This window comes from Mytilus galloprovincialis, chromosome 10 (genome assembly GCF_965363235.1).
Source record: "Mytilus galloprovincialis chromosome 10, xbMytGall1.hap1.1, whole genome shotgun sequence".
NCBI lineage: Eukaryota > Metazoa > Mollusca > Bivalvia > Mytilida > Mytilidae > Mytilus > Mytilus galloprovincialis.
Window position 1 is genome coordinate 25,184,767 of NC_134847.1, and position 15,301 is coordinate 25,200,067.

The following is a 15,301-nucleotide window of genomic DNA, read 5'->3' on the forward strand; positions in this document are numbered from 1 at the left end:
CTTCTTGTAGATACCCATTTAAATTGCTTAATTTTTTTAGGGATGTATAAGTACCAAGCCACGTTCTTCTAGTTATACCTATTCAAAACTTATTATTACGTTTTAACAGCTGTTTGTTCGCGATGTTTAAATACTCAGAGCCTGTTGCAGCTACTTTACTCTGTCAATTCAAAATATTTATAAATTTAGATCGTTCAGTGCTGTCTATTTGGTAATTTTATTGACATAATCATTCTTGTACCATCATAATTGTCGTTCCCGTTAAAGTTTTAGAATTGTGCTAGTTCATATTATACATTGTTATTTGTATTTAAAGCATATATTTGAACTCTCTGTTGTAATAAGCCATATGACCTATTTCATGTTTAGTATTTTTTTAGAATGGTGCAAGCGTCTTAACTGATGTTCGGTTTGACTTGTTTATTGTATAAATTTCAAGATTGTAACAGTTTAATCTAATAAGACTTTAAGATGATTCATTTAACATCAGAATCTCACTGAGGAAGGATATCTGTTATCTGAAATATTTATAAATAATTACATTTATAGTTACCTTTTTTGTATTTGGAGTTGTTGTGTACACTCTTTTAGGCGTTTATATATCTATCTATATATATATAGATATACGAGTCTAAATTGAAAACTACGTTCAAACCTATGATTGCGTTGGATAAAAACCGCAATTTTTATACGTGTGCATGTAAAACAAATTTTGTTGTAGAAGGGTCTAAAAACAGCACAAACAACATTTAAGACCAGAAAAGTGTAAAAGTATATTTAAACAAAACGTATTTGATTAACAGGTCGAACAACTGATGTTCTTTAACCCTGCTGACTGCCATTGGCGATTGCCAAATAAAATTGATCACAAGATGTAACAAAATGGATCTTAACATATAAAATTTAATACTAAACAGAAAATTTTTTTTAACTTGTGGCCACGATGTTATGACACAAACATACGGTGTCAATATTTTTTTAGTACACCAGATCCGGATTTCGACAATTAATGTCTCTTCAGTGATTTTAGGGATCGAAACGGCATTTGAAAGGCCATATAAAAAGTACCCTCATTTTAAGATAGACTCTTGAATTTTAAGAGTCAATATAGGATGAATGGATCATATAAACCGGAGGAAAAATATGATACAAGTCCAAATGAAAAAATATAAACGAGTCTAAATTGAAAACTACGTTCAAACCTATGATTGCGTTGGATAAAAACCGCAATTTTTATACGTGTGCATGTAAAACAAATTTCGTCGTAGAAGGGTCTAAAAACAGCACAAACAACATTTTCCAAAAGACCAAAAAAGTGAAAAAGTATATTTAAACAAAATGCATTTGACTAACAGGTCGAACAACTGATGTTCTTTAACCCTGCTGACTGCCATTGGCGATTGCCAAATAAAATTGATCACAAGATGTAACAAAATGGATCTTAATATAAATTTAATACTAAACAGAAAAAAAATTTTAACTTGTGGCCACGATGTTATATATATATCTCAGTAGCATGGGTTCGAATCCTGGTGAGGGAAGAACAAAAAATTTGCGAAAGCAAATTTACAGATCTAACATTGTTGGGTTGATGGTTAGACGAGTTGTATATACATAATGTACACAGCCATGTATCACCATCATTGCTGGTGATCTGATGGATAAATCTGTTGTAGAGTTGTCACTGACTCAGACGTACTTATATATATATATATATATATATATCTTTGACAGGTTTATTTTGTTAATATAAAATGTTGAATTATTCGAAACACTTAATATAAAAAAATAAAGATGTTGTATGATTGCCAATGAGACAACTCTCTACAAGAGACTAAAATGACACAGAAATTAACAACTATAGGTCACCGTACGGCCTTCAACAATCAGCCCATACCGCATAGTCAGCTAAAAAAGACTACGAAATGACAATGTAAAACAATTCAACAAGAAAACTAAAGGCCTTATTATGTCCATTTATTATGTTTGTTTATAGTTGTACGAATTTCAAGATTATATATACGACACACAAATGCGTCACTGTTTATGATGTCCTGTGCTGTCGTTAATGGGAGATTTCCGTTGTAATTCTGCGGTTTAAATGTTGTAATGTACTAATAAATTATTGGTTTTTGCTTTTCATCCGTGCTTAGTGTTCTTTTATTTATTTTGTAATGTAATTTTGGCTATAATTTAAACAACCAGTGGTTTTTCTTAAACTGTCCTGTACTAAGTCAGGAATACGGCAGTTGTTATCAAATAATGTAATTGCATTTGTTTTTGCAGCAGTTCAGTGTTTCGGTTGTTTCATTGTTTACCGATGATAGTTGATGTGTTTCCCTCGGTAACCCAAACTTGTTTTCTCTTTATCGATATCGAGTTATAACTTTTGAACAGCGGTATACTACTGTTGCCTTAACTTGGTACAACTTTAAGGAGTTCTCAGATTTAAAAGCTCTACATCTTCCTATTTGATTTTGCTTTTGCAACTGATTGTTTTGTGCGGCACTCACGAGTCTGATATAGGCAATAGTTATCAAAGGTACCAGGATTATAATTTAATACGCCAAACGCGCGTTTCGTCAAAATACGCGTCTTGTGTACATATGTAAGCCTGGTATCTCTTATGAGTTTTAATATCACAAGAATAACACAAACATTAAATAGAAACAGGTATCAAAAGTATACATAACTAAATATAAATATATAAAATATCATAAATATTTTAAATTTGTTACAATAGTTAATTATAAATACAAATTAAAATGATCACAAAGGAAAGAAAGAAAATTAAATGTCGTGTTCATAGTAATATGAAACGTGTATCTTGACTAAAATATATACATTGCACCATTGTATTTATACGTGTTACTTCATACTCAAAGCTGAATTTCTGGCATCCAATCTTTTGCTATATCTTCTGTTATATAATCTTTTAAAAGTTCAAGTGAAAACTTCAACAATGTCTCCTGGTTAACCATATTCCTATTTAAATATAATGTATAAATATTGGTTTTACTATATCATTAAATTGTTAATCTACTCTTGGTCAATATGTCATCATGTATGTAAATATATATTGTATGTCAAATAGAGAATTTAAAAAAAAATGAAAATCTCTCAACTAAAAACTTTCAATTTATTATAAGTAAAAACGATACAATATTTCATAATGGTTTGAAAGACAATAACAAATTTTAACGTTTGCTAATCCCTGGGACTGTGATAGATGTTTAACTTTCCGTTAATGTTAAACCAAATATCCAGGGGAAAACATGTTCCATGTGATTTGATATGAATATGAACTCTGCTTTGATCTAGACAGCCACAGAAAGTCTTGATATTAACGCGCTAGTTCAAAAGTAACAGTTACTCCGACTGGTTTTTCTAATCCCATTTGTAAAATAATTATGCCAAATAAATATTTATTTATGCAATGGACAACCAACTCGAAGTTTGATTTTATGTAAGATTTGTCCTTTCTTGCTTAGTATGCTTGTGTTGTCTTGTGCAATGTTGACTTCAATTGTCTGTTTTCTTTGAATTAAAGTTGTTTTATTTGCTTAAAAATTTGGTATATTTTACCTTGCAGTTGAATTTGTTGATGATGGTTTACAATTTTGAAAATAAACATCTCTTGTTCCTTTGAGATCTGGGTTGATTGCTGCATTGATTGACGACTCCGCCCCCTCTATCGGTTTTTTTGTAACACCTGTAAATAACAACAATAGAACAGGTCACGACAAATACGTTATATTTTTAAGAGATTCTGACTTCTATTGTAAGTCAAACATAACATGTAAAATATTGTAGCATGTAAACAAAACAAACATTCTAATTTTTTTTTTTTTTGAAATATAGGTGTAATACCACCAAATCATGGTACGTCACATCCGGTTAAAAGACGAAAACAGGTCGAAAAAAATATTCCCTTGAATTTGACAGTTGTAGGTAATTTATCCTACATTTTATTGCAGTAAAACATTTCTGTGTCATAAAGATATGTCTTGGGTATTTGAAAGTACCATTATCTTTTTATTTGAGGTTTCTATAGAATATTAGGTAAACTTGACGTTACATGGTTACTAAATCCTTAACACATGTTAAATAAGGGGATATATTTGATTGAGTAACTTCCAGTGATGGTTATTTTCTTATATGCAATGAAATGTTATGTGAATTTTTTTTATAGTACTGGACAAGATACTGGACTTTATTCATGCCAAGTATTTCTTTATTTGAAACAAAGATAAATTCTGCACATTTTTCTTTTTTTTTTTTTTGAAAAGTGCCAATTCAACAAATCAATGATGGTATTACACCTATAGCAAGTCGAAATTGTGGCATCTTTCCAACAAATCACCATCTCCCTAACTTCATCTTGGCTAACCAAACCTGCCGGTTCAATTGTAGAAATTATAAACTTGTTCTTGTCCTGCAAACGCATGATCATTAAATTTGCCATTTGACTTTAAGGAAACATCAGGCAACAAAGAATAAATTTTCATTACTGAAGACAGCTGTTGAGATTACTTATAAATCGTTATATGAAAATTAAAATTAATAATATTTGAGGAAAAAATAAAGAACATTAGTTAGTGCGCTCACATACCCCACGTTCTGACATTGTCACTGGACCCAAAAAGTAACTCTAGGAAAAAATATGAATCATAACTTCCCATTATGCACATCTACATAGTAAGTCCTTATTATCTAAAAGGTTTCATGAAATTCTGTTGAGTGGTTTCAGAGAAGTTTTGATTTCAAACTGTTGCAGTAGTATATTGAGGCAAATAAGTTCAAAGGGGGGTAACTCCTAGAAAAAAAACCTGAATCACAATTTCCCGTCTATATGCATATCTATATAGTATGTCCTTATTATCTTCAAAGTTTCATGAAATTCTGTTGTGTGGTTTCAGAGGAGTTGCGATGACAAACTGTTGCCTTAGTATATTGAAGCAAATAAGTTCAATGGGGCATAACTCCTAGAAAAAATTGAATCATAATTTCCTGTCGTTATGCACATCTACATAGTATGTCCTTATTATCTAAAAAGGTTTTATGAAATTCTGTTGTGTGATTTCAGAGGAGTTGAGATGACAAGAACAGGACTGAGGGACGGACAGGTCAAAAACATTATACCCATCGCAAAAAAAGGGTATAATAATTAATCACAAAGGACACATAAAAAACCTTCAAACTTACCAAACAGTTTAGTCACTCTAAAGAAAAACTTCCATCGCCCAAGATCTTGAAAACTCCTATTAATTTCAGTTTCTACAATGCCAGGATGTAAACTCAAAACTGAAACATTTGAGTCTTTTAATCTTCGATTCATATAATACATCTGCATTATCTGCAACGATATAGCAATACAAAACATCTATATATGAAGTCAAATGAAAACATGTTCACTGTGTAAATACTTATTTTATTTGAACTCTTGCTAAATTTGCAAGTTCAAATTCATCCAAGTTTCAATGACAATAGGTTGAAATTCTTATATCCAAGTCCGTCAAAGATATAAAAGATGATTTCCGATCCCTGTGCAGTTTATTATCTGATCAAGCTTTTGATAGTGACAACTTTTTTGACAGTTGTCAATATAAAAATCCGTCAACAACGTTGACTAAGGAACTACGTCCACTTGTATTTTTGTCCATCTGATGATTCAACTGATTTTTATAGTTCGTTCTTATGTTGTACTGTTATACCACTGTCCCAGGTTAGGGGAGGGTTGGGATCCTGCTAACATGTTTAACCCCGCCACATTATTTATGTATGTGCCTGTCCCAAGTCAGGAGCCTGTAGTTCAGTCGTTGTCGTTTGTTTATGTGTTACATATTTGTTTTTCGTTCATTTTTTTACATAAATAAGGCCGTTAGTTTTCTCGTTTGAATTGTTTTACATTGTCTTATCGGGGCCTTTCATAGCTGACTATGCGGTATGGGCTTTGCTCATTGTTGAAGGCCGTACCGTGACCTATAGTTGTTAATGTCTGTTTTATTTTGGTCTTTTGTGGATAGTTGTCTCATTGGCAATCATACCACATCTTCTTTTTTATATATTGTACAAGAACATTTTTCTAGAGACTATGTGACTTACAGGTGTCGAGTTATCCAAAAAAAAAAAGGTTAGACCATCGGAACTGTGGTTTTTCTAACCTTCCAAATTTGCATTTGATTGCCGTTAAAGAGTCAATGATATAAAATTATTTCAACCAATTCTGCTAAACTATCAGTAAATTAATATAAATTTATTGAAAGTAACTCAGTCTATTTTTGTAATTGCTTTCCTCAAGCTTATTTATGAAAAGGGTCAGGTGTGTTGGTTTCGGTCTTGCTAGTGAATTTTGCAGGGGGAATGCCCTTTGAAGGAATTTGATGAACTTTGACGTACCTGGTAAAGTTTGGAATTGCCATAGTATTTAAGTCTGTCAAACTTGTCTTTAGACAAATGATTTCCCTGAATTTTGGTTACATCAAAAGACGCCATTAAGTGGGCTGCACTGGATACCATAACTATTCGACAATCGTCACTTCCGCTCTCTTTCATTACTGGTATCAAATGTAAAGCTATAAGAAGATGACTTAAGTAGTTTACCTACAACAAATTAAAATGAAATTCCATTGAGCTCATTGTATTTTGTGCTATATTAACTATGGTTGACTATTTCCGATTTTATAACTACTATCAAAGCGGATACACACATTTTTATACAAATTGAAGGGTAATAATCAAAGACGAATATTATTCGATAATCAAAATGCTTGTAAACTCTAAAGGATAACGATTGCTTTAATTGACGATTGGGAAGTCAAATTGTATGTAAGGATTGGTTGTAGTTGATTAAACTACAATTCTGGACAAAGGACGATGACTCCAATATTACTTTGACATCATTGTTTTTTAGAACGGATATTAGATAACTGCAAGTAATGAAGTTTTCCTGTCCAGTGTAACACCATTTTGTAACTTGAATAACTGAATATATATTTGATAGATAAGTTTCTGGAAATTTTTGTGGCTAGGATGTTTAGAAATGTATAATTAAGTATCAAAGGTAATAGCATGCTCATGTACAATGTTTTTGTATTTAAAAGGTAATGAAAAAAAACTTGAAAGATTTGGGTATCAATTCAGTACCATACATTGTAGGGTTTTGATTGCATTTCATGCAATCTTCACCCCAAAAAATCTAAATACCGACCACTAGTTGTTTGAATCATAAATCTCTCATTGTCAATTTCTAGATGTTAGTCAAGATATGAGGCAGATTTAACTGTATCTGTTGTATCATTGTCTCTATCTCTAGTTCGATGGGATAGATGAGTTCAACATAGTCACCAAATTTTGAATTATTTCATGAGAAAACATCATCTATATAGCGGAAAGTAAAGTTAAAGGATACTGCTAACTTCTTTTCTTTCTTTCTCAGAAAGTAACCCTCTAGCAATAAAATCATGATACTTGTATCTAAGTTGGCCATTCATTTTTAAGAAACAACACAGAAGGCCTTATTATTTCAATTGATATTTTAGTTTGGAATGGGGATTACTTGTGTAAATGGTAAATAGTCTTAGATTTTATGTACTGTAACAAATCTTATCCCAGGCATAGATTACCTTAGCCGTATTCGGCACAACGTTTTGGAATTTTGGATCCTCAATGCTCTTCAACTTTGTACTTGTTTGGTTTTATAAATGATTTGATATGAGAGTCGCTGATGAGTCTTATGTAGACGAAACGCGCGTTTGGCGTACTAAATTATAACCCTGGTACTTTTGATAACTATTTGGAATTGTTTAGTATCCACATTATTAATCTCGGAATATATCTTGCTCTTGCAACATTATGATTCTTTGTCCGGATGTTGATATTCTCTGGGTTTTATCATCTCTTCAACGGTTGCACCATTTTAATTTTCACATATTTTGGCCGAAAGTTTCAATGAAGAGAAATTAGATGTGGAAATTGTTATCTGATAAAGTAAATTGCGTACCGTTAATGTTGTAACAGAAATAATTGTAAAATGTTTAAAACCAAAAATACATTATAGTCAAATAGTTTGTCTTTAATGCAGAAGTCAACTATGATATTACAACTTTGTTTAAACTTCTATGTCTCAACATGTCGTGTTGCGTTTGCCTGGGTTTTATATGTGCAATATTTCTTCTGTTGTTTTTTTTCTGACTACCTAGGTTTCATTGTATTGTTGTCTTTGCCTAGTCAAAGTTGTTTATTGTCCAAGGTGTTGATTTGTCTTTTTCGACTTGCAGTTTTTGTTTTCCCTTGTATCTTCTCCCCTTTTTGTATAAATTATGTGCAATGAAATATTACCTGGAACATAAGTTCATTTTCATCTTCTGTATAAGCTGTAACGATAAAAATATTCTTTTCAAACCATATATGTAAGATGATTATAAATCCAAATTGCAGTCTTGCGTTAATGTTTTTTTCTAATTGACTACAAATGTTAGTTTTCAGACCAAAGGTCGGTGGTTCTCTCCAGCCACTCCGGTTTCCTCCACCAATAAAAATTATTTAGCCAAGTAGCTGTACAATATAAAATTGAGAAAGGAAATGGTGAATATGTCAAAGCGACAACCACCCGACCATAGAGCAAACAACAGCCGAAGGCAACCAATGGGTCTTCAATGTAGCGAGAATTCCCGCACCCGTAGGTGTCCTTCAGCTGGCCCCTAAAATATGCATAATAGTACAGTGATAATGGACGTCATACTAAACTCCGAATTATACACAAGAAACTAAAATTTAAAATCATACAAGACTAACAAAGGCCAGAGGCTCCTGACTTGGGACAGGCGCAAAATTGCGGCGGGGTTAAACATGTTTATGAGATCTCAACCCTCCCCCTATACCTCTAGCCAATGTAGAAAAGTAAAACAATAACAATACGCACATTAAAATTCAGTTCAATATACCAACAAGCAATCAATCAATCCAAATAAATCAACAATGGTTTTTGAGCAGATCAATTGACAAACAAGCAACATTACATCATGCGCAACGAAATGAAGTAGCAAACTGTTATACCTTTCTCCACTTACAGTTAAAACAGGTATGAACGATTAACTGAAGGTAGCCTAATGCCATGTGACACATATTCTGTAAACTACCAATAGTCCATTCAGGACTTCATTAGAAACAGACAATTACCACTTTTATTAACTTGAATGGTTGTTGGAACTATTAACCGGCAGACTGTCATTAGAAAACAATGATGTAAGTTGCGATCAGAAAATCATCCTTACAACTGTTTTCCTACCAACAAGCCCAAAAACATTTGCAAATAATAGTCTGTCCATAGTACACAGATGTTCAGTGAACTGTGAAATTGGGATCAAGAGTCTTATTTGGCATTAAAATTAGTAAAATCATATCATAGGGACCATTTGTACCAAGTTTTAAATTGATTGGATTTCACAAAAACTACCTTGACCAAAAACGGTAACCTAAAAACTTTAACCTGAACCGGGACAGACGAACAGACACACTTTATAATATTTTTTTTATATCCTAAATAAGAGTGCTCTGAGATTTTGGCGGGAGAAAACGCTGATGCTTGTAAATATCATCACAGTTACTTTTCATGACTACCTAATAAAACTTTTCTTTTGTGGAAAAATAGTTTTATTTGTACATCCGTCTAACTGTTAGTGCTGTTTGTTGTCTTTTTTTATTTCCACATGTTTCTGTCTTGTTGTGTTATCTTCACGGTTTCCGATATTCCGTTTCCCTCAGACTACAAACGCTGGCTACAACCTTACACCCGGTAACCCTTCATTCTATGCAACAATGTTTGTAATGTTCATTTTGATTGGATAATGTCATTAATTTTCATGGCATCACTCGGCGCCAGTAAACTTAATTTGCGACCCAATTAATGCCGTCAGAGCTTAAAATACAATACAGGTATCTCCTAAATAGGCAACTCTGACAAATCGACATTTGAAGCCTATAATTCAGAAACAATTAATGATACTATAGTCAACGAGTTTCGATTGCTTACTTGGGCCTTTATTAAAACGTTTTAAGTTATCTCTGCACAACGTATTTTTGAATCAACCTTTATTGGCAAAACTGAATTTGCATGGCACGTGTTGCGTGCATAGTATATACCCCGGAGTTATAAGCTTTATATCTTTGTCGGTTTGATCCTGTCAAACAGCCCTGTCTCGCTACGTGTGAATTTCGTGTGGCTCATATTTTTATAATGATTAGTATATTCAAAATGGCTTGTCAAGATATGGACATCGGGAAATGACTGTTGATTAATTTCTACCATTTTTATTCAGTCACTTTGATGATACCACAGATATTACTTTCTTTGACCCAAACTCGGTTTTCTGTAACTTTTGTGAAGGTTCTTTTTGTTTGTCATAAAACTCTTGGTAGCACGGTAGGATTTGCATTCCGGAATTTAGGTTGCTCTTTTGTGTACCCTTCTTAAGTCAATGAATCTGAACAGTGTGATTGGAAAGAAAATACAGTATCAACTGAACATACTTTCCCAAACTGCGGAATGAATCAGGTGTAGAAATTTAAGAAACAATTTAGCATACAGGTCAAAAGAATTTTTGAAAATATTTTTAAATTGTGTATTCACTGCATGATAAAAGACATTAAAGCACTAGTGGCCTAAAGTTTTTAAAGATAGCCAAAAAAGTAAACGGCCATAATACATATTCAAATTCTTTTGTGAATATCATAATGAAAGTACTTCAGTTAACTGTGTATGTGGAATTTTGAGCAGTCTTAGAAAGTGGTGAAAATTCTAAAATGGCTATCATTATCTCTATGGGCAAGGAAATACTTCCGTGCTACCTCTTCAGTAAAATATACCATAGTTATTTGTTTGTTTTCGAAGTCATTTCTTAGGCTACTTATCCATACCTTGCTCATGCATAGCTATACCGGCATTACAGATGAGAGTGTGAAGTTTTCTCCCTGATGACTTGTATTCGTCAATGAAACGTTTGGTCGACTTTAATGAACTAAGGTCTAGCTGCATACATTCTATATTTAGATCCCTATCTTGGATTATTCCTTCGGTTCCTCTGTCTTTCTCTGCTTGATATTCTGCTTTGATTTTGTTAATGGCCTAGAAATCAGAGTAGCAAAAGGTCATTGAAACAGTGTTCCTTTTTTTTACCCTAGGACTAAACTATCTCAAACTGTTACGTATTTTAACCATTCGGAACTTTGGTACGTTTTTGACTCACGTGTCAGTGACGAGTAATTGTAGACGAAACGCGCGTCTAACGTACACAATTTTAATATATTTTTCTATGATGAGGTTATTTATATAATGTTTTGTGCAAATAAATATGTTTCACAATCACAAAGTAATGACACTTTAAATTATAATGTAATAAGTACTAATTACTATGGTTTCATACTTCAACAGAAACAAAACAACGAACAGTTTTATATTGGGTATCCTTTTATCAGTTTGATACTGAATTTAGGACCTGTTACTTGAAATAAAACCTGACCAGTAATATGAACTGCATAGCAAATTCGTAATCATGTATCACTATGAAAACTATTTTATATTATGTCTACCTCATTTGCTCTTTCTTCAGAACGACAAGCAACGACAACTTTGGCACCAAGGAAAGCTATCCATTTGGCTGTTTCATATCCAATACCTGTAATTATAAATAAACAATTAATAGATGACCCTTTCCCTTATGACAAACATGAATTATCTAGACGATTCACGTTTGTGCCAAATGAGGTGACCTTGGGTGTGTAAGTGTGTCTTTTTTGTTCTCCAAACTTCTTATGAATTAACAAATGTATACAATGCAGGGTTCCATGTGTTTGGTTTTGTGCGATCGTAGTGAATTGAAATCCGAACAACGCTTCAGACAAACAAAATTTAGAAAGTGTTGTTTTTAGTTACCACTTAGATTATTCAGCATAACTCTATGTCTTGCAGATAGCACAAATGAAATCATTTGTTATCCTCATTTTAATTTATTAAAATGGATCATAGGATAAACAATTATTTCCGAATTTCCTTCTTGTAAATATTTTCAATTCCCATGTCAGCACTTAGTCATCAATAATATCACAAAAACTTCAACATAACCAAGCAAGAACATATCACAACGTTCTTAAATTTAACAATATTGGTCCAAAAGACAAACAAAAATTTGCTTTTAAAACGCACCAAATATCGAGGATAGAAATAGAAGAGGTCTTTGACTAGCAAAATTCAGTTCATATCAAATGAAAAACAGCAATTAAACTTGACAAAAAGATATTCACTTCATTCTTTTAACATAAACAATAATTCCGTACTCTTCATCCATTCAGAATGACTTCATATTCCAAATCAAGTGACTTCTGATATTTGAGAAATATGACATATTACCTTTAGAAAATTCATGTTATATATTTGTTTATACATTATAAATCTAAAACGGGTTCACAAATAATACACGATGGCCTTGAAGTATAGACTATTAGTACTAACGTTCTTTATCATCTTAAGAATGTGTTATAATATTCTTTTATTTGTCTTTATGAATATTAATTTTACTGTTTATTCTGGGTTTTTTTGTGGTATTCATTTGACGAAGCTCTGTATTTTTACATCCCGTCATTGTGTTATTGCTTTATGATAATTTTTGGTATTTTAGTCTTTCATTTCTGCTTTGTCTATATGCCTTTAATGTTTCGTTGTTACAATGACGTGGCTTTGTACTTATACATCCCGTCATTGTTCTTTGTTAATATTTGTATTCTTATCTTTCATTTTTGCTTATATGCTTTTCTATATGTCTTTTGTGATTCTTTGTTACATATAATGGGCTCTGTACTTGTACATCCTCTCATTGTGTTATTGTGCCACGGTAAATGGTGTTTATATATTTGTTTGTTTTTATAGTGATTAAGATAATAACATAATGATGACTGCTGTATCCCTATTTTTGACATTTGTATTTTGTTCACACATCGTAGTCAATATAATGGAATTATATGCGACTGTCATACAAGTGATAGCTTTAGCTAGCTATAAAACCAGGTTTACTCCACCATTTTCTACATTAAAAAATGCCTGTTTCAAGTAAGGAATATGACAGTTGTTATCCATTCGTGCTTTTGATTTTGCCATTTAATTAGGGATTTTCCTTTTTGTGTTTTCCTCGGAGTTCATTACTTTTGTGATTTTGATACACAGTGATATTGTAATTTATCAGAATAGTGTGCAAATGAAGTTGCATTTACCAGCTGCAGCTTCATCTTGTTAATTATTAAAATTGTGTTTTGCCAGGATAGGGACTTTTATGTCCTGTATAATGATCTAAAAGATTTTACATTATAAGTTCTATGGACCGTCGAACAGAGTCGGTCTGTTAGATTCATATGAATAAAAAAAAAATAATTGTGTACACATTTTTTCTGATATGTTTCTTTTGTCGTTGATAAAAATGTCAACATCGTTACTTCTTTAGTACCTTATAACCGATTTCCACTATTTTCAACCACATCTGTTTATAATTTGCAAATGTTTATATTTTGTTATACCCTCACAATATGCAGCTTATATTGCCTTTATGAACTTTTTGTTCACCATTTCATATGGAGTTTTTTGTATGGATTTTTTTGTGCTAAATCAAAGTAATCATTGTAATGACAGATGTTAAACATTACGATGATCGATTCAAAAACCTATATTCATTTTTGATCCTTGATAAAACCTCAAATTTCATTAGCAAATGCAAAAGCTATCGTTGCATACTCTAGCAGACCATTTAAACGGTTTTAACGGTTGACCGTGATGGAATAACCGTTTCACAGATGATATCGCTTATGTTCCTTATGTCATCACTACAATACCCTTTCCCTTTTCATGAATGTGACCTACCGAATAAGACTATTTATCTTATTTGTAATAACATAAGCAACAGGACGGGTGCCACATGTGGAGCATGATCTGCTTACCCTTCCGGATTACCTGAGATCACCCCAAGTTTTTGGTGGGGTTCGTGTTGCTTAGTCTTTAGTTTTCTATGTTGTGTCTTCTGCACTATTATTTGTCTGTTAGTCTTTTTATTTTTAGCCATGGCGTTGTCAGTTTATTTTCTATTTATGAGTTTGACTCTCCCTCTTGTATCTTTCGTCCCTCTTTCAAAGTAAACGTTTCTTGAAAATGTTTTTTTTTATTATTAAACCATATATTAATACAAACACTTGCTTAAACGTCTGGAGGTGTAAAAAAACACAGAAATAATACCCTAAAATTAAAAAAAAAGAATAAAAGAGAAATAGTCAAGTTGGCTTTTTAGTAGCATCTTACTTTACACAGGAAGAAAAATGGAAGAGCATAAAAATAAAATCTCATCGAAGTTGAGTAAGCAATACTTCAGTAAAGTTGTGCATCGAAAATTTGCAAATAAGTAATGAAAATTATTGAAGAAGGCCATAAAGTTGGTTTGACAGAAACGATATTACGAAAATTAAGTTAAAGTGTATTTCTACTTATCATTGCAAAAGAATGCATGCACGAGATTAAAAGACACACAGAGGGATACAGAGAAACGATTGCATATATTCCTGGTAATATATCAAGGTCAGGTCACTCTGGGGGTGGGTGGAATGGGATGAAAAATGTTGGTTTTTTTTAGTTGTAATCTCTGTCCTGTCTTTTTTGTCTTTTTTCTACTCTATTCGGTCCTTGAGTTTCTTTTTTTATTAGTTTATACCTTTTTTACATAAATTGTTGTTTGTATAGCGAGTTTAAAAAAACTAAAATGTATATATAATTCAATAAAAAAATACTTCATTATTGTTATTTAATATATTGTTATTAACATAGGCGGATCCAAGGGGGAGGGGGGCTGGGCCCCCCTTTCGTGGGAAAAATTTGGTTGATTATATAGGGAATCACTGTCTGATGCATGACTGGAGTGCCCCCTCCTTATGTCAGTCAGAGCGCCCCCCCCCCCCCTTTATGAAAAGTTCTGGATCCGCCACTGATTAATTATTGATATGTCGATGAAAAAACCCAGGCTATTGTCTTCCATTGATCTCTGAACTGTTAACATTTGTTCTAAATAATGACCTTTTGACTTGTGCTTACCTGTATTACCACCGGTCACCACAACTGTTTTGTCCCTGTCAAGGTTTATCCTGGGAAAAGATACTTTTCCTCCCATGGCAATAAACAGCTTTACCACTGTTTGTTTACATCTCTATCTTAAATAAAAGGGAGATAATAATTATCTTGTGACTTACGCAAAGAAGGATGTCATAATGTATTATA

The 15,301-nt window shown here is 32.4% G+C and overlaps 1 protein-coding gene across 1 annotated transcript; it reads right to left on the minus strand.

Moving 5' to 3' along the window:
- Nucleotides 1-2,620: 2,620 nt before the first annotated feature.
- LOC143047245 (retinol dehydrogenase 12-like) lies at nucleotides 2,621-15,290 on the minus strand. The gene is made up of 8 exons (XM_076220260.1): nucleotides 15,119-15,290; nucleotides 11,590-11,675; nucleotides 10,918-11,125; nucleotides 8,341-8,375; nucleotides 6,400-6,603; nucleotides 5,206-5,356; nucleotides 3,586-3,712; nucleotides 2,621-2,985 (listed from the first exon to the last, which is right to left on the minus strand). The coding sequence occupies exons 1-8, from the start codon at nucleotides 15,192-15,194 to the stop codon at nucleotides 2,880-2,882; spliced, it is 993 nt and encodes a 330-aa protein (XP_076076375.1). The 5' UTR covers nucleotides 15,195-15,290; the 3' UTR covers nucleotides 2,621-2,879.
- Between the last annotated feature and the right edge of the window lie 11 nt (nucleotides 15,291-15,301).